Source organism: Pseudopipra pipra, chromosome 1 (genome assembly GCF_036250125.1).
Source record: "Pseudopipra pipra isolate bDixPip1 chromosome 1, bDixPip1.hap1, whole genome shotgun sequence".
Taxonomy (NCBI): Eukaryota; Metazoa; Chordata; class Aves; order Passeriformes; family Pipridae; genus Pseudopipra; species Pseudopipra pipra.
The window spans coordinates 131,533,331-131,557,606 of record NC_087549.1 but is presented as its reverse complement, the minus strand read 5'-3'; the positions used below and the strand labels follow the sequence as shown (position 1 = coordinate 131,557,606).

The 24,276-nt window shown below is 35.6% G+C and overlaps 1 protein-coding gene across 2 annotated transcripts in view; it reads left to right on the top strand.

Moving 5' to 3' along the window:
• The window catches only part of VPS50 (VPS50 subunit of EARP/GARPII complex), an 82,018-nt gene extending 59,339 nt beyond the window's left edge, over positions 1–22,679 (top strand). The window contains exons 22-29 of one of the 2 annotated variants that reach the window (XM_064677525.1): positions 230–286; positions 3,146–3,226; positions 13,593–13,741; positions 14,796–14,892; positions 15,040–15,198; positions 17,390–17,511; positions 20,355–20,544; positions 21,938–22,679. In XM_064677525.1, the coding sequence (XP_064533595.1) occupies positions 230–286; positions 3,146–3,226; positions 13,593–13,741; positions 14,796–14,892; positions 15,040–15,198; positions 17,390–17,511; positions 20,355–20,544; positions 21,938–22,057 (975 nt within the window). In that variant the 3' untranslated portion in view covers positions 22,058–22,679. The remainder of the gene's footprint in view (positions 1–229; positions 287–3,145; positions 3,227–13,592; positions 13,742–14,795; positions 14,893–15,039; positions 15,199–17,389; positions 17,512–20,354; positions 20,545–21,937) is intronic. The other variant, XM_064677534.1, reaches the window with a different exon arrangement.
• The last annotated feature ends 1,597 nt before the right edge of the window (positions 22,680–24,276 follow it).

The window sequence follows — 24,276 nt, the reverse complement described above, 5'->3', positions numbered from 1 at the left end:
TGCTTTCAATTTGTATTTACAAGACAGAGTATTTTGGTTTTTGAATTTTTTTTTCCTGGTTGGTTGTTTTTGTTTTCTTTTGTTTGGTTTTTTGTTTGTTTGTTTGGGTTTTGTTTTGTTAAGATAATTGATTTCTGTTGGCTTAGTCAGTTGCTCTGATATTCACATTGTGTTGCCTTTTTTTGTTTTGTTTTGTTTCTTTTGCACCTCCCATTTTGTGTTTCTAAAGCCCATACCGACTTCCTTACTCTGTGCTTCTAACAGAGAACAGCACAGTGATAGGCAGGTAAACATTATAGCAGATGGTGGTAAAATTGTGATGTTTTTGTAGCATGCCTAATATTTGTTTTGACAGATGATTTTCCGTGGGAAACACAATGCTTACAAGGGTTTATGATTGTAATAAACCCTCTTGTAATGCTGCTTAAATATCCTCACTCCCCATAGTGTTTATAAACCTATAGAAAGTAGAGATGGGTGATGGTATGTGATTTAGACCACTGAGAATATTCCTGGTTTATTTTTATTTACAAAATAAATTCAAATGGGATTCTCAGAGTACGCTGGCATAACTTCAAGCATAAATGTTTGAAATTATTTGTGAATATTGTGCTTATGTTGTATGTATGAGTTAGTAGACACATAAGGAGAGTGATTAATTGTACAGAGTTCATTGCCAGTTCAGTGAAACCCAGGGATTTAAAATTAATGTTTTGACTTCTATGTCTGGTCACGATGCTGAGTCATTGTTCTTTCCAGACCTCTTTAGAACCATTATCCTAAGTAGTCAGTATTTAGCTTTCTTCACTGTCAAAAATTAAACATCATTGTAATCAGAATTGCTCTTTCAACACTTTTTTTGTTTGTGCGATGGAAGTTAAGACTGCTTTGTCTCAAATTATGGAGAAATCCAATATAAATTAAAAGAAATTGGCTCTGTTTAATATCTACTCGCTACAGTGTAAGACATTCATGAACATACCACAGAATAATCTTCCTTAGCAGAAAACAGGTGAGGTGAGTTTTAATTTTCTTTTGACAGGATATCACACCAATTTGTAAACATAATTTTTTTTATAACTGAAGGGAGTTATGTAAAATTGGTGATGAGTAGAATTATTCTGCAAATTGTCTAATGCTCTGCTTACTAGCCTTACTAGGTCATCAACCTGTGGAATTTAAATACCTATCATTTTGCATATAGAACTAGTAAAAACTTCTATGAAGCAAATCAGATGTACTGATGAGTGACACGTTCTGTGTTAAGCCATGAGGTTCTGTCTGTGTGGAAAAATTCTGAGCAACAATTATTTTTTGATATTTTTTGTTTGCTTCTTGGTTTTTTGGCCACTCATACATATGGGTACATGATTCTGACTTCAGGCTGCCTGATAAATCTGTTTTAACTAGTAAAACGCTACTTAATATGTAGTGTTCCATGGAAATTTAAGTTTGTTTTTACATTCTTTTTTATTCAGATATGTTTCAAATATGAAATTACCCTTTTTTAGAAAGAAATATATCATTATATATTAATTATATAATTATATATTATAATTATATTAAGAAATAAGTAAAAGTTACTGATAGCTATTGAAAGTTAGCAATCAAAAGGTAGAGAAAGAAAGAATTAGCGGTAGATTGCATGATGTGTAGTTTTCATGCTGCAAATTTCTTAAAATAAAATTTTAATGGCTGAAACTTGCAAATAGATTTTTAATACATGTATATTTTTCTTTTAAGTAGGGGTTTTTTTCCGTTTGTTCTTACCCTGACAGAGAGAATAGTCAGCCTTGAATTTGCAGTCCTTATGCCCACTTCCTGAACAACAACTATATAACGTTAAGAATAAAGGATGTGTTTCTGTAAGGGAAAAATGTTATTTGCTTTTTCAGTCACATACCTGCAAAATCAAAGGCAATTCAGAACTGATGCTCCTACAGTAAAAATTTGAAGAAAAATACAAATTATTTTAGTAAAAATCTTACTCGCAGAAAAACAAAGGCATGAACATTTCTATTTATCAGTTTATCAAATGTGGACATCAAGATAGTGATTATGTCTCCTAGATCAGGTTCTAGATTTCATCAGAGTGTACTTTCAGTGGGAATTCAGCTCAGACGTAAATTTTCATTTAATAGGTAGGAGAATTGGGGCAGATGGACATCTTAAGTCAGAAACTTAGATTCAGTAAATGAGGACCTAAATTATACTGGTTTGTCTTTTAAAGAAGCAGAGGAGAGGACTTGAACTCAAACACTTGGCTTCCCTGATTCAGCCCATTGAAGAAAGTCTGATAATACAGTGCACAACAGAGCTCTAAATATTGTTCAGTAAATTGCCTTTTGGTGTGAATCACATACCAGAACTGTATTCAAATCCTTCAAGATTGTTGACTTAAATGTGTGTTTCTTAGATGTCCATTTCCACCTTCACTGGTTTTTAGTTTATTGGTTTTCTTTTTAATTAAAAGTAGAAGATAAGTAGTTACAATAGTTCTGCATGTCAAATCAGACCCTCAGCTGGTATAATTCATTGCACTTAGCAGGAAAGTAGTGTAGCTATATTGATTTATCCCAGCTGAGCCTCTGCACCATATACTCCTGAGCCACTAACATGAAGATGGCATGTTTCTCAGGTAGATCTTTATAAGCATTAAGTGATAATGACTCTTTTATAAAGATCAATGGTTATAATTTCTACATATGCAAGATACATGATGGGTAATTAAATGAGATTTTATAGCTAGAGTGAAGACCATTTGGCTTGGGTGGGGTGTGCGTGCAAGTCTCTGAGGGGACATTGTGCTGCACCGTCTGGGCTCATTGCCCAAATGAGAAAACGTAGAGTCCTGCAGCCAAATGCAGTATTATAATAGTAAAGGATACTGGTTGTTTTATTGACATGAATGATAAGCTGTCATCTTCATGAAAGATAGTTATGTCGGTCCTCACACCAGTGCAATGTTGAGTGCCATGAGCTCTGTTGATTTTCTTTTCATTTTGTATGGTTGTGATTATGTGCTAAAACTTTAATGTAAGTAAATTGTAGATAGTCTTTGCAAACTTCAGTTTTGCTGTATAACTGTAAAATTTAAACCAATGAGTTTTCCTTTCCCAACTTATATAGAATGTATTTCTTCCAGTTTGAATTAACAGGGCTGGGCCTCAGTAGCAGCAGATTACGCACCACACTGAACAGAATCCAGGAGAGTCTGATTGATCTGGTAAGTACCTGTATTTTGTTAATGCTCAGTGGAATAGAGGTCTCTGTACAAAATTTAGGAATTATATTTCATCTTGGCTTTTGGATTTTTTCCTTTTTTCACGTCAGTGTCTGTAATGAGAAAGGCTTGGTTTCATGATATAGAGATCATTATTGTATGAAATGACTTGTTTCTAATACACAGCAAAACTAATTTAATAGCTTTTGCTAGATGTAACAGTGAAATTCTGTATTTAAATCTTCTATTACAGTTCATGTAATAAAGAGAGACAATCAGTATTATCCTTATTAAGAGAGGTTTTATAAAAAGAAAACCAAACCAACACAATAGATGACTCATTTTTCTTAGGTGAAAGAATAGCAAAACAGTAAACCATCCTAAAGATTGTTTGTCTTTCAAGATAGCAGAGGTAGTATACAAAGTCCTTCATTAAGTAGTTTCTTAATTTTGGGGAACTTTCCCTGATATATTTTTTACATTGTGTCTCATTGGTCACTTCATGACTTATTTTCAAAATGTGAAAACTAAATGCAGTGCTCTGTCACACTGGTAGTAGATTACTGTCTTTCACAGGAGGATAGTAAAGGAGACTTTAGGTAGATTTTGTGGATTCAACTGAGCAGCAGAGTTTATAGAGAAATATTGATAAGAACTACACCAGAAATGGAAATTTAAAGTTCTCTTTTTCCACCAAAATATAAATGCCTTCAAACATTATGAATAAATTTCCTAGGGATATGATAACTGGGTTGTATAGTAGTTAATGCTACAGGAACATTTTATTTTCTAAGGCTTCTGCCTTAGAAAGAAGTAGAAAACAGATGCTCTAGTCTGACTTTCACAAAGATTTGACACTCCACAGAAATATACTTTATGCCTTTTTAATTCCTTGAAATATTATATCAAATCCTAAACTGTTCTCTCAGAGAAGTGTCTTAAAGGGTTTTGGGGCCATTTCTTATTGAGTCAGTAGAGGGAGCATAAGATAACTAATAAGACTAGGCCTTTAAAAAACAGACAAAGGCTACTCATCTTAATATTCTTCTCAAAGGCAGTGTATTAAGAGAGAAAAATTAATTCTCAGAAGAACTTGCAGACAAATCAGTTAAAGATTATGGAAAAATGACAAGCTATGGAATCCATTCTTTAAACTTACTCTGTAGTGGTGGTTCCTGACAGTACTTTACAGACTTGAATTTTTTTAGCAGTTAAATAAAAATAAAATAAAAAACCAAACCAAACCAAAAAATCCAAACAAAAAAACCAAACAAACAAGCAAACAAACCAAACCAAACCAAACAAAAAAAAAAAAACCCCAAAACAAAAAACCCCCAAAGTTTCTAGGAGTAAAATAAGAGCAGTTCTTTTTCTTCCTCAGTCATTAACAGTCCTGTAACAGATAATGTTACTGTCAATTGAAATTAATGGCTAAGTTCAAGGTATGATTTTAAAGGGGAAAGAAATCTTATCTAACTCCTATTGACTTAAAGGCATTCTATGAGATTTGTTAATATCTTATGAACTTATGCTGGTCTTATACTATAAATGGAAATTTTTCACTTTTTGATTTATGAGGAAGACATGCTTCTGATTTCAAACTTTTACAAATATACTAATAATGAAGTTTTGTCCAATTATGGCTCTTTCTAATCTCTGCCCTGCTATTGAAGATACTGGTTTAAGTATGATCTGAAATTTCTTTTGATAAGTAAATAAAACAGGTTTAGTTAAAAATAAATAAAAGGGGCCTACCAATTAGCAAAACTGCCTTTATTTGCTTTCTTATAGTAAATTATGTGGAATTGTTCTGGCAGCGTACAGTTTTCTGTAAGGAGTTTTCTGTGTGTAACCTACTTTACCTTAAAGAAATACTTGTAGGCTAACTCAGAAGTATAAAAAATAAAAGCACTTTGAGTATTTGTTTCAAAATAGTTTAGGGTCCAGTTTCATTTCTGAGAGGTAAGAGAACAGTATGACTTTCAAAAATTTGTTTGACTACATTGTACTGCCCATAATATGTGTATCTGAACTTCATAGTCAGGCCCTTGCACAGATAGTACAAAATGGGTTTCATATGGATTTCTGCTCTGCAGCAGCTTCAGAGTTAATAATTTCAATCCTCCAGAAATAGCACTCTAAAAGCACTCTACTCATTCATATCGGCAGGATGTATTAAAAAGAAAACACAGAAAGAGAAGAGTGAAAAAGGGATGAAGAGGTGCTATCCTTTCAGCCTCACTAAGATGTGATTTTTGATTAGGCTAAATACATCAAAACAAGTCCCTGTTTCTGAGTTGCCTATATCTCCTCATTTGGAGTTCCTGAGTGGGGTGTGTAGAGATACTTGCACACATTTGGTCCTTGTGTTTTTCATTTCTAACAGGAATGTGTTTTTACACAGTAATGATGTTCATGTTTGTTCACTGAGACCTGTAAGCCCTCAGCTAGGTACAAGGCATCAATCAGAATGGTGTGATCTGTGATAATTGGTGGTTTGAAAGGAAAATTTCTACTTCTGATTCCTTACTTTATCTATTTCCAACCAGCACCCTTATCTTCACCAAATGTAGTGCACTTGTGATACTGCCATTACCTAGATGATGTCTGTGAATGTCCTGTGTATGTAAATAGTTGCTTTGAGCGTTATTGCTGCATTCAAAAGAGAATACTGGGGGCAAATAACCATGGAATACTCATAAATATTTCATTGCAATGAAGTTTGCCCAAGCAAAACAGAAATTTAGATGAAGTTTCTTAGATTTTCTCTGCCTTACAGCAGTAGGAAATAAATCATTGTGGTAAAGTATACAAGCATTTCAATGCAATGTGTAGAAGAGTAGATGGAAGGAATTAGTGATATAAATAAGTGTTGGTCAGTATATTTTATATTCTATCTTTGCTTTGGCTTTTGATCTCTTTCCCCAGAAAGTATATGTCTTTTGACAGAGTCAGTAAGTTAGAGACTGATGGTGCAGAGAAGGAAAATGTAGATTTTTCATCTGTGGAAATAAGATAAGGATTGGTAAGATTTTCTTCATGCCTGACTTTCCCGCCCATTTTGGCTTTGACCCTTTGATGTTGTGGAATGGTACAGTTCTTTACATTAGTCCCAGTTCTGGAAACAAACATTTGCTAAAATGTCACAGCACAGTCCTGCATTACTTAGTGTGGACATACACCCTGTTATGTATGTTTTTTCATTTCAAAGGCAAGCTCTGGAGAATCTTGCTGTGGAATTTTTCACTTGACATGGCAGTGCCTAGCATAGGATTCAGCTCCTAAAGGTCATAACTAAGGTCTTCAGTGAAGTGGTATTTCTGATTCTTGGTGAGGTTTGCTTGGCTGAAGATAATTTCTGCAATTTTTTTAATCCTTGCTTAGTCTCCTGCTGCTTAAAAGAAAAAAAAAAATGAAGAAAAAAAGAGGAAACGCAATTTGTGGTTTTTTTTTCCCTTCCTCTCTTTGAAAAAGCTTTCCATAAGGTGTATAATGACAATGTTTAAGATGTTGTATGAATTGCTTGTCAAAGGAAGAAAACTCTGTGTACACAAAAGAAAGTTCTGACATGACAAGCACTTTGAAATTATGCTAGGACTTCTGCAGCTGTTTTGCTTCCTCACATTTATTCATTTAGAGTTCTTCTTACAGCTTTTTTTGTTTACTTGGCTGTATTACCAAAGTAGACTGAAATAATTTAGTGAAGTTTTCTAGCTTATTTAATTGAATAAGCTTTCTAGGTTTTGGCAATTGCTTGGTCTCTCTTTGGGCGGTCTCTGAGCCATCTTATTTTAGTCACTTCAGACTCTCCTTCCTGGGCACTCAAAACAGTTCCAGAGGAGTGCAATTGTCCACATAGTTACAGCTGAGCACCTGGGAACCAGTGGCAGCTCCTGCTGAAAAACTTTCTTTGTATAAGAAAGTGCTGCAGTAAAAATGTGTGTGAGCAGACCAGATTGTCTTACGTGTTTTTTTGTAAGGTAGTGGTTCAGGTTCCCAAGGCTGTGGCAGTGGGTGTGCTTTTCTGTGGTGTCTCATTTGATGTTTATTTTTTTTAGAATGTAGTTAATGACTCCTCGGTTGTCTGTCAGCACACAGTGATTCCTGATAGAGGCTTTGTTGCATTGGGTCACACAAATATATAAACTTTTTAACTTCTGGTAATTTTTTTATGCAAAAAGCCTTCCATTTAACTTTGAACACTAAAAAATAAAAGAAATGCAAAGATCCCAGAAGTTTCTGCACAAACATTGTTTTCTTTTATACTTTATACTCTTCTACTGAAGTCAGTGGGACTGACCCAACTAAGGTTTGGGACATGCTTGTTTTGTGACAAAGAGCATGGAGGATCCACACTCTAGAAGTCAGAACCTCATGCCTGCCGTGAGTCAATGCTGATCAACTCAGCCCTGGGGCTGATGCTTAATGCGTGCACTGTATGTGTTGGGAAGCTTGAGGTTCTGTTGCAGCATGGCTCTTGTGCTGTAAAGGTTTCTCAAGATGGTTTGTTGTTTGGTTTTTAATGATATGCTTTCTTAAAGTCTGTAGAGTAGTGATCATTGTAGTAGTTTACATTGTTTGTGTTTGCTTTACTTTCCTAAAAATTGAGTCAATATTACCTGCTTGGTAGGCTTCATGCCCCTCAGCAAGAAAATACTCATCTTGCAACTGAAAACATAGTAGGAGTATTGTAAAGTACCATTTTTAAACCTTAACACATTTACATCATATTCAAAAAGTACTTTTACCTTGAAAGCAATGTGCTTTTACAATTGACCTTGCCTATCATTTTTAGCATTGTTTGAAGAACAATTGTGGATGTGTAAGTGTAAGCTCAAAAGGGAGGAAAATAACCTGATTTGTTGCTTTCAGTACATTTCTTATGAAAAAAATTCTTGTATATTAAGCAACTACTTGGAGTTAGTTGAGCTGTTTTAAGACAGCTTTTGAATACAATAAGAAGTTACACTTTCTTTGATCACTTTATTTTCTTGTAATTTGTGCTCATGATATTACAGAAACTATCAATTACAGTTTTATATACGATAGAGCTACCCTGTTTTGTATAAACATTTGGGGTTAGTCTGCTTTCTGCTCTTCCTTGTCCATCAGCACACATCAAGTTCTTGGTAACAGTGTTGGTACGTCAGAGCTGCTGTAGACCGTTCCACTCCAGAGCCTTTTCAGATAGTATAGGTTTGTCCATGCCTTTCAAACACCACTTAGTCCTTTAAGACTGAGATCCTTCCGGTAGCATAAAGAGGTATTGCAAAATCAAAACTAAAATTTTTGCTATTGTATGTGTATATATTAAAACAATTCTAAAACTAAAGTCTTATGCAAAAGTATTAGGTCAGAAGAAGCACAGTTTTGAAGAATTTATTGGTTGTTAGTGTCATCTGCAGAACTTTGTGTGCTGGAGACGGGTTGTGGAGTTTACTGGTTTTTGTTAAAAGTTAATGGAAGTGGATGATTGTAATTAACTGTCAACTATCCCCACCATAATTGGCAGATAATCAGTCATTTTGGTTATAAGTTCTTTTGGATAACTGAAATAAATACATACTTCTTTTCTCATGATGAAATCAGGCCTCGTAAAAATGTCTCTCTTGCAAATTGCATGTGAAATTTTTGACTTACATAATTAACTTAGTTTATACTTCTGATTAAGGTAATTAATTCATAGTCTTCTCTTCCCACTAAGATGAAAGGCTTAACAGAAATTTGCTACTGGGTTCAGCCAAACTACTGAAATGAAAATGTTCTTGTATTACACATGACACTTTTTGGAGGAAGAGATTGAAGGAGATGCTTGTTCCTTACAGGTCTTTTTTTCCTTCTTGTTCATTTAAAATTTCTTCTTCGGAGTAAACAATTAAATGCTAAAGTAAAAATACCCAGCAATTAAACAATATCATGCTTCTATTCATTTGATACCTGATCTTTGCTAATACATGCCTTTCTTTTGTAAAAACATGTTCCAGATGGAATTTAATTCAAATATGCATATCTCATAAAGATACTTCCCGAAGCACACACTGTCACTCATGCTAGTGTTATTAGCAACCCTTAAACAGGTAAAGCAGTTTCGTAAGCTTCTTTTAACACTTCTTTATGCTGATATTTTCAGACCTTTGTAGCAAAACCATTTTTATAAATAATTGCTAGTTGTGTATGCCAGTCGTGTGTAGCATTAGAAAACAGTTCTTTTCCTATGATGGTATGAGGAAATTAGACTAGACTAGAGAAAATTAAATGGATAAGACCAGCTGTAAAGTTTCTGTGTGCAATCCTGGTTAACCTGTCCTGCTGCACCTGCTACAGTTCATGTAGTTATTGTTCAGATAATTTTGGTGCCTTTAATGAATTTTATTTTTTTTTTTTTTGACATTTCGGGTTTCTTCCTGTTTGTCAAGGAAGGAGAAGAGCATCTTGTAGTTTGCATCAGTTCCATGTATACCTTGAAGTTATTTTATAAAATCTCTTTTGCCAAGTTTGCTTACAAGGATGTTGTGTGGGCTGTGATATGTCTTAGATATATCAGAGTTCTGCTCAATCAGCAAGACCTGCTAGTTTGATCCAAGGAAAAGCTAAGCAAGTTTGTTCTGCTCTGATATTGCTCTGTGCATGCTTGATACTGGGTACTACAATATGTTCTCTGTAACTTGACATTTCTTGAAATTAAAATTTGGTTGGCTGCTGTTTAATGTCCTGGCTTATACTTCCCTCCTTCTCCTCCTCCTCCCCTTGGGCTTGGCACTCACTTTTGGTTTACAGGACTTTACCTGTTTGCTATGGTACTCCAAAGGAGTCACTGGCAACAGACATTGTCTTGCAGATTTTCTGAATTACTGGAAGGGTTAACTTTAAAAAGTCTGGTACACTGAAAAACATCCGATCTCTTTAAGTAGTCTGTAGCCTTTTTTCCTGTTCTAGCCTGTATGTTTTGCCACTGTATTGCTGCTTTCAGTCATTTGATCATTTCTGTTAATGAAGGCAGGAGGAAAAACCACATGCATCACTGAGGCCCTTTCAGAGTGATCTTCTGATTTTTTTGGGGATTGGCACATCGGCTGTTTCCCTGGGCTTCCTTTTTACTTTTGCAGTGCCTGCTTTTTACAACAAATTAGGAGAATAAATGCTCATGCTGTGTTTGGCCAGTGTATTTGAACCAGAGTTTGGCTCCTTAGTTGAATCCTAGCGTGTCTTTGACTGAGCCAGTTCTCATGTACATTTTGTGTCTTCAGATGCAACACGATTTTGGCATTTAAAAGATTAATAGGATATTTACCTTCATGAGAAGCAGGCAGGAAGAAAAAACGTGTTTAAAATGTCTCCAAAGTGGCAGACAACTGTGAAGTGTGATAAATACAAAATTAAACCTTCAAAATATTTGTTTTTTACATAATTTGTAATTAGTCTGAGAGAAAGAAAGCTGCTGATATCTTTACCACTGATACTCTTCCCCCTGCTTTGTGACTTTCTGTCTCTCCTGAGAACAGAGTGGTCTGCGTGTTTGTTTCTCTTTGTTCTGTGTAAACATTTCAAAGCTTCTCCCTTTTTTGTTTGTTTGTTTGTTTGGGTTGGTTTGGGTTTTTAGAGAATGGAATGAAGTGAAAAAAGAAAAAGGGCACATAAAGAGAGAATTTTAATAGTTTATTAGTGGTGTCTTTGGCTCAGTTAATATTTTTAGATAATTGACTGTTATGCCTAGATGATCGGATGTCACTGCCCAAGTGCAGAATACTTGTGGATGTGCTCAGTAGGTATCTTAGAGCTGCCTGAAAGAGATTACGTGAGGTTTGGCAGATATCCAGACCTTTTGACTTGCTTATCCATTCTGATAGACTCAGCAGAATGCAAACTTCATTGTATTGTGAAGCATTTGGCCAGTTTAATTGCAAATTTATCTGACTGAATGTGAATACAGATCAGAGCAATGAATATTCATTTTGCAAATAACATAGCATTGTGGCTAGCCTTTATAATCATTCCTGTGCTCAGTGCAACTGTATCTAATAGCATTTGCCATAAGCTTCTTTTAGAAGTTCTATCTTCTGCTCAGCAATCTATTTCTGTGAGATCTCTTAACGCTACAAATAGTTGTGTTGATGGTATTGTTCAGTCAGCAGTCCTTGTTTTTAATGTCAGAATTTCTGTGGGGATCCATCAAGGCTCCCTGCTTTATCAGCTTTTTGCTTCTGTAACCTTATTACAAAATTTTTTAAAAATCTGAGGATACTTTCCTCATCCTTGTTAGAGAGAACTGTGCGTTCCCAGTCTGTGCATTGTTCCATCTGCTGTAGCCTGTTTTTATCATTGTGTTTGATGTCTTTGGAAGATGCAAAACTGAAAGAGCCTTTCTGATTTAGCAAATCTACCTCCCTGTTGCCTTGGCCTGCCACACCACAGGAGGAAACTGTCAACTAAAATCCAAGATAGTTAAAGTGAAACTTGTGAATTTTTGTTCTTCCACACCTCAAACCATTTTAACAGCTTGGACATTATTATCTTCTCAGTTGTTTTATATTCTTAATGTCATTTTTTGGCTTGGCTTTCATCCAAGCAGTAAACACATTCTGGTGCTGCTTTGTCTATGGCAGCAAAGTGTTGATCTTTCTGCTCATTTAATTTTCACCAAGTGCTTACACATTTTGACATAATCAATTTTCACCTGTCCTACCTTTAATTGCTGCAGTATAACCACAATAGGTCTGTCAGATATTTTGCTATCAGAATAACCTCCCTGTTGGTTTTCCACTTTTCACCTGATCATCTGTGCAGTACCTTTTCTCTTGGCTTCAATGCATATTCCTCCTTGTCTCAATCTTGACATACAGAATGAGTTACACTACCACTAAGTTCCATTGATGTTTCTGGTGCTCATTGCTCTCCTCTTCTCCTTAGGCAAAAGTGTCTGAAAAAAACTGTGTGAATAGCAATGATTCTATTTCAGGTCACTTCTCACAGTTGTTCTCTGCTGTGAAGCCTGGAAGAAACTCATGGTGACTGTTGTGGTCAGCTTGAGCCTATTTTTCTTCCTCCTTCTTTAGTTACTTCACTGCAATTTCCTCTCATTTTATTTCTATCTCCAGTTGAAACAAGCAAACAAACAATCCACAAACTTCAAGGCTTTTTTTTTTTCATTATCTTGTTTTTGGCTTCATCTTTGTCAAATTTTTTGCAGCCATTTGAGAATTAAACTGATTTGGTTTTTTGAGTCCAACCATAAATATTATGTTTAAGCATTGTTGTTGTCACATTTGTTGTGTGTTCATGTGCTGCTTTACAACAGAAATGTTGTGCCACTGATCTTGCTTTTGAAGAAATTATTTTTACTACTACTTTGTCACTGTGTTATTGTTATTTATTTTCATTCCAAACATACAGGCTGATATGTTGTAGCACCTGTCTGGCCACAGAGTTTCTATCCCCAGAGACATAAAAGGCTCTTACTTACTGAATCAGTGCCATGTCATGCCTACTTTCTTTATCTGTTCTGGGGTTTATATTACCTTTACTTTGTAGCATTTCTCACCTTTTTATAGCCTGTGTGTAAGCATGATATGAGTAATTAATCCAAAGCCAGACCTACGTTTATGTTTCCATGTCCTCCTGCGGTTTTAGGAAGTAGCCAAGCTTCAAGGGGTGTCCATTTATACACCCACTTAGACCAATGTGATAGCTCTGGGAATTTCTTCCTTCTGTGATTCCTCTCCTAGCTGTAACTTGTACATACATTCCTCAAATGTACAGATGGAGGTTTTCCCTATTTTTTTTCTTTAATTTTGCAACAGGGCAATGGTGTAACCTGTTTCTTACTACAGTTACTGTTCCCTTGCTGTGAGTATTTTCTGGTTTTCTGCCATCAAGATGTCTTCAGAATAGAAGTTTTTGTGGAATGGTAGCTTGATTGAGTACATCAATTGTATGTTACTTACATTAGCCACAGCTCACATAAGCAGTAAAGCCCATGCATAAGTAACATTCCTTTGATATGACTTCTAATTTGGTTGCTGTAAGATTGCGGATACTATCTGCAAGGGTGAGAAGTCAGTTTTGCAAAAGGCAATTGGGCTAAAGCCTGTTTGGGTGTTAAGGTGTAGTGAGAAGTTTGTTCTCTGCCTTCTTTTCTTATTTTTATTTTTTCCTTAGATACTGATCTATATTATATGATTTTTTTTCACCCATTTGAACATTATACTGTTCAAATAGAATACTCTATGGTTATCTTTAGATTCAGGCTTGATTTAAATTACACCTTAAAATTTGAAACATTCCTTCATCTTATCTGGCATCTGAAACTGCTCAGCTGGAGCCATCCTTGCTGGTTTTGTGGGGTTTAATTTGTTTAATTCTTTGTTTTTAGGAGGTCTCTGCTGATCCTTCAGGAACTCTCACAGCTGCTGAAGAGAGAAAAGAGAAGGTGCCAAGCCCACATCTCAGTCATCTCGTAGTTTTGACATCTGGCAATTCACTGTATGGTTTGGCAGAGAGAGTGGTGGCCACAGAATCCTTGTAGGTTGTTTACTGTACACAGTATTTTGTGATCATTGAAAGCTGGGGATTGTTTAAGAAATTGTGATTACAAGCCAAAACCTTCTTGAGAGCTGAAAAATTCCTACATCTTAATGACACTTTAAATACGAGTGATAGAGGTAATTTCTTTATTAAAGATAGTGGGCCCTGACCATCTGGTCTAACAACCTGCAAGCACAACAATTAAATTTTACTGCAGGTAGTCCAGTAATTTGTGCCAATACAAGAAAAACATTTAATTTTAAAGAGGCTAATTTAATCTGTATGGTTCATTTTAACCTTATATTAAGTACTCAAATAGTGATGGCTGAGACTCAGAACTGCTTAGTTCATATTGGTTTAGCTTGGATTACCATATTTTTTCCAATGAGTGGAAGCGGAACTGTGAAGAAGAGATTATAATGAGCAAGTAATGCAAAGTTACACAGTGGTTTTTATTTGATCAGAATAATAGTAAGGGTCAGGTAGGAATTATTTTTTCCCTACATAAGATGACACTTAAAGATTAGAAATTAATTTTAAAAATATATTTTTCATTTGCGGTTAGTTAGAAATGTATTTCCTTGTTATGTTGTTATTAACAAATTCTACCTGTGACAATGAATATGATACCAAATTCTGTCTTATAGATTCACTAATGTATAAGTAATTAGGAATTTTTTTTTAATTATGACATGGATTTATTAATATTGTTGTTCACTATCCTGCAGTATGGAAATTGCTTGACACTTGGCCACTAGACCTTGCACCAGACTTTTGCAATGTATTCTGAGTAAAATAGAAATATGAATTGTTGGTATTTAAGCCTTAGTCTCTTTATTCAAGCATTTTCTTTGCATGCATATTTTAAAATTGTCAGAATTGAGAATACTTCTTGTTATGCTGTCATGAAATTGATACAGTTCTTCTCAGGACTAAATTTTCCAAGGTTACATATTGTTATTGTCAAATATGTCAACTGTAGAGTAAAAATTGTAAAGAGACATGCCAAACATTGCATTTAGTTCACAGTAAATTTTCTTTGCTTTCAAAGGGTATTTCTGGCTGAGCAGTTTGAATTTCTTCAACCTCATCTTGATGCAGTGATGCCAGCTGCCAAGAAACCTTTTCTTCAGCAGTTCTATTCTCAGGTCAGAATTGTGTAATTCACAGCTGATTTTTGAACAGAAGATTTGAAACTTGTACATTACAGTGCAAATACTTGTACCTAATAGTTATATATTGTTCCTGATAGCCAGAAATTTACTGAATTGAATTTTATTTATATTCTGTTTCAGACAGTGTCAACTGCCAGTGAACTACGTAAACCAGTGTATTGGATTGTTGCTGCTAAAGCCATTGATTATGAACAAATGCTACTTCTCATGGCTAATGTGAAATGGGATGTGAAGGAAATCATGTCACAGCACAATGTATATGTAGATGCTCTTTTAAAGGTGAATACTTTATGAGAAATGGTGTGCTAGAGTTTATATAAGCATTAAACTGTTTTCAGTGATGATTTTTTGACTACGTGGTGGGTGAAAGTGACCACAAAAGTTTAATGAATCTCATGTCTAAGTCTAAAATTGTAGAGAAATGTGTAGCAAACAGAGTAACATTGAGGAAAATCTGGTGGATAATGTGTTTTGTTTTTTTTAACAAAGTCTTTTTGCTGTTCTGAATAATTTTGGTGATTGTCTTAGGGGCTGTAGGTCAAATCACCACCGAAAATGATCGCACAGTATCTAATTGAAGTTGCTATATTTAGATGTTAATACTTGAAAAGGAAGGTAAGGGAAGTTATTCATCCAACTTCTCAATTGCTTTCAGTAGAAGTGGTTATACAATTGCTACGTCTTGGGACAGTCCCTTTCTCATTCTTTATATATGCCTAAATAATGTTTCTAAAGGTCTTCAGGGGGAAGATCTGGCAGTAGTAGAATTATACTACTACTATATTACAGAGAAACTGAAAGTTTCATCGTTTTATTTTAAAGATGTGTGAACTGTGTATCCCAGAAAAAGCTACACATCTGTGTTGAATAACAGTTTTGATAACACCTTTGTACTTTGTAGCTCTTCTCTGCTTGAAAAAAAATCAGGGCAAAGAAGGAAGAATTTGACAGAGGATATATTGTTGCACTGAATTTGACAGAGTCTTTGTGATTACCCTTGTTTATGCTGCCATGGCTTTTTGATATCAGTTTGTACTTTAAATAGTTAATCACTGGGGTAAAACTTTTTCCTTTTGTGAGTATGCAACTGCTGATGAATTTGCTTCAGGACAATCAGGTCTAATACCATCTAAAACCAATTCTGGTCTGTACATTATATGGCTAGTACTAATTACTATGAAAGCTTTTAGGTTACTGCTAAGCAATTAGTGATTTGCTGTGTACACTAGGACTCCAGGAATATCAAATATAGGTAGTGTCTAAAGTAATAATCAACTACTTTCAGCCATGTGCACACATATGCAAAATCCTATATTCAGAGTATGTATGGAAGCAGATAAAATGGGGAAAGATGATTGTTCAAGAAATTGATTATTGTGGAGCATTAGGCGTCTTCAGAAGTGGGAGTTGTATGCCAATTAAAGCATGACATTGTGGTATCCTACTTCTTCTTGCCAAATTCATCTTTCAGAAAATTTGTGTTAAACACCAATTGGTTACTGGGATTCCTTAATGATTTTCTTCACTTACTGAATTTTTGATGGGGAAGGGTATAAGAAGAAATTAACAGCCTTGGAATAAAAACACTTTGTTGGACAAATATGGTCTTAATAGACCGCACTGCAAACTGCTTTTGCTGGTTATACAGAAGAGTTCATTACCAGTCTGCTTTATATTTAAGTAATTTGATACATTTTTTAAACAATAGAAGCATGAGTCACCGGCAGCAAACTTCTGTTTCACTTTATTTAAGTCACAAAATCATTGTAGTAGTACTTACATTCAGTTATGACTAGTTTCTTACTCCTAGTATCAGCTCAAATTCATCCAGGCCATTGATGTTTCATGTGGAAACAGGTGCCTTCCCTTAACCTGAATTGTTATCTGGTGCTGCAGTGTGCTCCTGAACTGTTAGATTTGGCTTCTTTCAATGGATTCTCTCAGCTGCTTTTAAAGGACTGAGGAATTTCTAATCTGAAAGGTTGAAGAATGAAAAATGGTTACAATATTTCTGAGCTTCTCTTTGAAAGCTGATGGGGTGGGTATTTAGAGGGATAAAGAGATCATCACTGGATTTTCTTCAGTGGCTGTATATTGACTTAAAGAAGTTAAATATGAGTTTAGGGAGTGAGACAATGAAAATGGCATTTGAAGGATAAGCTACTTAGTTCATTTTCAAAGGTGTCATTTTCACAGAGAACTACAGCCCTGGGGAGCAGAGCAGCATTTCCTTTTGAAAAAAAAAAATCACTGAGGTGATGTTGTGAATTATATACCAGAAAGTGGTATGTTTTCTACTTTAGACATTAATCTTGTCTGTACAGTCTGTGTCTATTAAGGTTCTCTGCTTTGCTCTTATTTTTCAGTATTCTCTTTCATGTGCATCTCTAATTCTTTGTTGTTGTTGTATGATGTATAGAGTATGATCCATTTTTTGCTAAAAGAATAAACATCTTTTATATTTTACCAGGAATTTGAAGAATTTAACAGAAGGTTGAATGAAGTGTCTAAGAGAGTCCGTATTCCCCTGCCAGTCTCCAACATCCTTTGGGAGCACTGCATACGCTTGGCCAATAGAACTCTAGTGGAAGGGTGAGTAGTTCATGAAAGTCTTGCTTTTGGGTAAGTATGTCTGTAATGATAACATCTGTTTTATGGAAGTTCTAATTTTGTAGTGGCCACGTGCTTTTGGGGAGCCTGAAAAATAGTGCTTAACATACTCCTTAGCAGTTGTTTCACAGAGTGTGGCCCTAAGCCTAAAAGGGATGGTCTTGTTCCTAGACACCTCTGAAGAATGACATCGAATGTTTCACTGAAGCATTTGAAAACATAGTGCTCTTTCAAAGCTACTTCTGTATGAAAATTACCATTTCCCAGCAGGGCAAGAAGAAAATTAAAAGGGTAATTGTCAGCACCTCAGTGGTGATACAATTTATCTTAGCCAGGAAGAAAGATGGAGTTGTCAACCATAGCCATCATCTTAGAGTAGCCTTGGAACAGGATTTTTCCAAATGCATCAAGAATAGAAAGGTGTCTTAGTTAGCTTGGTCAGTAGAGGCTCAAGCACCTTAGGAACTGTAACAGCTTGCTTATCCCTCTCTTTTTTAATCAGTGTCCCAGTCTTTTCAGATTCAATATTGTAGCCTAAGTATTGTAGATCTTTGATCCACTGCATTTATTTTTGTGAGTTTGTCCCCTTGCTACGTATGTCTGGGCTCTCATCACAACTTCTTCTGCATCATAGAATGTATGCTGTCTTCCACTCCTTCTTTCCATATTTCTTTCCTGGTTATCTTTACCCTATGCACTTTGTACTACCTATTTTATTTCTTGACATCCCACTCTCCTGCTGTCTGCTCTAAATTAGGACCTCAACAAAACATCCTTCTTCTATAAGTGTTAGCTGCCTTTTGAGGATTGTCAGCTTTCACTGTTTCCATCAAACCATCATTTTTTAACTCATGCCCATTTCTTTTCATGCCGTGATCCTTTTGCAGTCTCTTGAGAGATCAATTTCATGTTCAGGGCAACTAAATCCAGCCATGACCTCCCTCTGGCTTCTCAATTCCTTCATATGACATATGACCTATACAACTATCTTTCCTTTTTGAAATTTTATTTTCCACTTACCATACCTCAAATCAAAATAAGTGAAATAAAGACTTCTCTCTTCTCCTCACCCTGCCCACCTTACAAGTCAATAACACTCAGTCAGTCACTACCAACCTCCTTTCTCACAGCCTTTGTGTTTTGAACTTGTTTTCTTTTCTTACATCACAATCTCACTCATCTTTTGTGACTTTGGTGTTCATGACCCACTTCATTCTTAGCTCTTATGTCTTGTTCCATGCTGCAATTTTGGTTCACGCTTATGACTTACCATGGAACTGTCACTTTAACCTAAACATTTCACTGGCTGGTCAGGATGGATTGGGAATACCTTGCTGATATAATTTGTCCTGTGCCCTTTCTGAGAGTGTAAAGAGGACTCATTATCATCTCCTCTCAAATATTTGCCTGTAATTTCTCATTCTCGCCCAGTTCTTCTTTTGTTCCATATCTTGTAGTTTCTTTTCCCACTGGGGAAAGGGAAGGAAGGTATTCTGAACAGCTGACTCCTGAATACCTTCAGTCAACCAGTCAACTGAAATTGCTCTCATTAGGCTCTTTACTGAGTGAAGAATCATCTCCACTACAGTCAGTTATATCTTTCTTTGAATTTTGACCTTCCCTATCTCCACTTTCTCTGCTGTCTCTTGTTTTCCAGCTGGCTTCTTGAGCCTATTGAGAATCATCTTCTAATCTTCTATGAAGATTAGAAGTCCTCCAGAGGACTTTTGTATTGGTGTCCTCTCTTTTTGCCTCTGTTATTTTTGCATTCTGCAAATTCTTTCTACATACCCACTGTAAGTGTGAAATGTCTTCTTACTCTTAACCTGATTTTGCTGCGTATCTGGTTTTTAGCTGCATGTTTCTGCTGCATCCATTGCATCAGACCTGATAATCTAGGGACTATATATATATATATATATATATACATATATATATAAATATATATATATAAGGGCTGACTTCATCAATCAGTGGAAAACTGAGCTTGTTCTACATTCAGTAGAGGAGTAGAGTGGGGCAGGATTATAAATTGTGGCAGCAGCCTGTGGGTGAGCTGGATTAAGTCTCTCAAGAGACTGTGCTCCTGACCAAAGCCTTTTTATTCCCTGTACACAACTGAAATTGGCATTGTTAAGGGCATTGCAGTGTCATTTCCTCTGATCTTGACAAATGCAATTCCTTACCCATTTTAAAAACCGCAGAGATCCTTTTCCTCATTTGTTGCATATCACCCCACTGTAATCCTTGCTAGTATTACCTGCCTTAAGCTCATCTAGTGTCTCCTCTGTCAATCATTAACACACTAAGTTCTTAGAGGGATTAGGCAGTGCTGGCACCCTTTATCCTCTGGTTATTGTGGCTGATTTTGAGCAAACAGCTTTGTGCCTTTCTTTGATATTCCCACTCAGTTGAACAGTTCTGGTGACCACTCCTAAAGCAGTCATAGTACCTTTCAGACTTTAGTGGTCATGATCATGTGAAACCACTGTCCAGTGTGCTGATGGGCATTGATTTAATTTCCTCTAACCCACTTACAGTAAGGTGTTCAGTGTAGGATTTTTATTGGCTTTGGGAGGGGCATGTGGTTTTTTTCAGTATCATTGGGTAAAGTGGGGTTCTGTTTTATGACTGGGGCTAAGACGTATCATACTAATGCAAATAAAGCTCTACAGGAGACATCCTAGAAGTTCTTGTCTGCTTTTAATTTAAAACCATAATTATGTTCCTCCTCAAGGTTTGAAGGGCTAGGTTTAACAACTTTGAGAAGCAAAATTAATTTTTATTTCCTTGTAAGTTTTGCTTTCCACTGTTTCTCTTTTTAGTTATGCCAATGTAAAGAAGTGCAGCAATGAAGGACGTGCCTTGATGCAACTGGACTTTCAACAGTTCCTAATGAAACTAGAAAAGTTAACAGACATTAGGCCCATTCCAGATAAAGAATTTGTGGAGACCTACATTAAAGCATACTACCTAACAGAAAATGACATGGAACGCTGGATAAAAGAACACAGGGTAAGAGTTAAATTTGCATTCTTTTATTGTCTGTCAAGAAAATTCACCACGATGATAAAATCATGCTAACAACTGTAAATAATGTGTTAAAAATTAATATATACATATATGTGCATCTATTAATTTATTATGATAAAATCTGTATAGGAAGAAGTATAAATGTAATTGCATATGTGCATGTATGTGTTCATTCTCACATGAAGTCAGTATGTGTTTGTATTGGTTTAATGTCTAATGACTAGGAAGGATGACTAAACCAGTCACAGCTACCTACTGTATCCAAAAATGTAGAGAACTAGAGCAAAGTGAAATTGAAAACATTTGTGTGCTGTTCAGAATATGCCAAAGTGCACAACTCCATCATCCAGAAGTATGGTTTGAAATTGCACCATAAAGTTTTGCATTGCCTTTAGGAGTAGTTTGCTTAAACTAAGCTGTAAGGCACAAGGAATAAGAATAATTGCTTTTTCTTTCCTTATTTAATAGTGCTTAATCAGGATTAACATTGCTCTCTGAGATGTCTTCATTTGTGTTTTGAGAACATTTAGCATGCTTTCATGATAGCATAAACTAACAATTATTAACAGGACTGTGTAAGTAATGGTCACATGCTATTGGAGATGCCCGTTGTTGAAGTGAAAAGTCTTTTAAAGTGGGGCACTTGAAATTTGTATTTTGGGATTACTTTAAATCCCAGTAGAAATGAATGAAAGAAATTTGTCTTTAATATAATTTTCCTTGTTTTACCTGGAGTCAAGAGAGAGATTGTGAGCTGTTGTTTGATGACCTGTGTGGAAAAACTCTTGTTTAAACCCATTAGTGGAAGCTGTGTTTTGGATAGTGTTAGATATAAAGGTAATCCTGGCAAATATGGTGTTTTCACAGATGTTAAGAATTCTTGTCTTAACATCTTTGTCATTTTTCCCTCCTTTACCATGTACTGAAATTAACATTGTTTGGAGACTCTGTAGACAGAAGCATTTAGAAGCTAATTGGAAATGAGAAGACAAAATAAAAAAGATCAACATTTGTCACAGTTTGTGTTAAAAGCTTAACCATTTGCACACATATTTCCCACCATACCTCCCAAAGAATGGAAAAAATATTAAAAATTGATTTATATACATATTCACAGTTACTTTCTGTGAACTCTGTCCAACACTTCTAAAGTCTTAAGCATTTTCCATTATAATCTGCCATGTAGTGAAATACATTTTTGTCCTCTGCCTCAACTCTGAAAACTATCCAGACCTGACTTAACTACCGCTTTAAATCTGCCTTGTGTACTGACTGCTACTATGTGAAAAGTCCACACTGAGTATGTCTGCATTTTATTAATTTTCTATCTTTGGTGTTTTATTCTGGCGTAACATGATCTGCTTTTGTTTGCCAGGAGTACTCCACTAAGCAGTTGACCAATCTGGTGAATGTTTGTCTGGGCTCCCACATCAACAAAAAGGCAAGACAGAAGCTGTTAGCTGCCATTGACGACATAGACAGGCCTAAAAGATAACTGGAGAAAGCTGCTTTCCTTGTGACTTGTACCTTTTTCTGTTCATGTGAAGCATGCAGACAAATCTCCCATGAACTAATGACAACATGAAATGTTGTGCATGACCTTTCTTACCAACATTGGAGGCACTCTGAAGTGACATAGTGTTCTAAAATATGACTTTTCTAATCTGTAGAATTCTTTTCTTTCTTTCTTTTTTTTTTTGTTACTTGCCCTTAGTAAAGGGCCACTGTTTGTGTATCATTGGTGAGCTGTATATTTTGCAAAACTTATACTGTAAGTAAAATCAAAATCAGATAGAAAGACACTGGCTTAATATATCATTGATGCTCTTTTTAAATAAAAGGGCTACTTGAAAATATGATTTCTTTCCTCCCTGCTTTCACCCTCAGAAATTGTGCTATACTATGGACCAGTGTAAAATGAAAGGAAATGTACAATATTCGATCGATGTATCCTGCATGTGGATTAAGAGTCCAGATCAACTAAATAACTCTCATGTTAAAGCCCTTCATCCTTATATGTATTTAAAAATGTCTGTTTATTTCAGAATTAATTTAGTCATATCAAAATTATTGACCTCATATTAATAGAAGGTAATAAATACTGTACACTAATATGATTTCTTTGTGAGAGTTTGTTTTTTCAATTCAACAACTCAAAATGTCAGCAGTAATGCCAGGGAATTGGAATAATGTTTTTCTGGTGAAGTTTTGGATTGATACTAAGATCTTCCTGTTTCCTGCTCTGCTGTAGACATCCTGAGTGATCCTGAGCAAAGCAAAATGGCTTGGCTGCATATTTGTCCTAGAAATCAATTTGTCAGAGCTTCACTGACTAGACTGAAGATTTCAGGTTTCCCCTTGGTTTTCAGTACGTAAAGTTGTAGAAATTTTATTTTTTATTACATAATAAACTTTTTGTAGTACTCTCAGACCTTTTAAAAGGAAACACTGAGCTAATAGGTAAAATAATTCACACAGATGCAATCCACTAATGTATACAACATGCAAAATTCTCAGTTTGTGATTCATACTTGCTATTGTACTTTTAATTCAGACATAGGAGAATCAGGACATACAAATGACAGCAGTAACCTAGTGACAGAAAATTGCCCCTTGGATCATCAATTGCTCTTCTCTGTGGCTTAATTTCCTCTTCAAAAGTGTACTGAGCATCATTGTGTGAGTTCAAAGAAAGCCTGTATATAGTTTTAGAAGAATGATAGAATTTACATTTTAAATATTGACTGTGTGGTATTCAGCTTCCTTGTTTATCTGTGTATTTTAAAGGAAATAAGATTTAAAACAAAATTTAGCACCATTCTTTATTGACCATGCTGTCATGTCTAGTTCCATTTAAAACTTGCTAAGCGGTTTGTCACCATGTAGGTTGAAGCTGAATCACTTTTACCCTCATTAAAAAGGTGGTTCAAATGAAAGTGTGGACTTTTGCGTCAGCGTATCTGCCCTGAAGTCAGATCCTGAGCGAGAGCTCTCAGAAGAAACAGAAACGTGTCGGAGACGATTAGTGTAAAATATGTTTCAATTTTCTTCTCTTGGATGAAATAAGAAATTCAGATATCTTTACCAGAGCTTTGGTGAGCTGAACACATGGTTAATTTCTCCTGAACTGCTTAGGTCACTGTAATTTGATTGTGTACCAAAAGGTAGGAGTATAAGCATTGACTGGAATGTAGAGTCAAGGTGAGCAATTGCATGAACCATAGTCAGCAGTGATTTTTTGTAGTGTACGTATAGTTTGACTTGTTATTTTTAAGTAAGTCCCCAAATAAAAGAATGTGCGAGATGCAGTGTTAAACCTATGCAACAGCTGTTTGATCTTCATTCATATATGCCTCAGAAATTATATTTTCCAGAGAAGCCTTCCCTTGCTCCCCATGATTGATGCTAAGGGCAGAGCCACATAGCTTAGTGGCCTACATACACTCTTAGATTTAACTGTCACGTTGCCCTGTATAGAGTGAGGAGTTGGACTCAGTGATCCTTGTGGGTCCATTCCAGCTCAGGATATTCTATATTCCATGGTCCTGGGTGACAAATGAAGCCAAGTTTTCACTGAATGCTGAATTGTTAACTTACTAAGCGTCTGTTTCGTAGTTTCCATCCTCTGATGTGAGAATTTTTTACAAACCATTGATTTTTGAGCATCTTTGTGCATCTTCATTCTCCTGGGCAATAAGAAGCCTCTTATTCTGC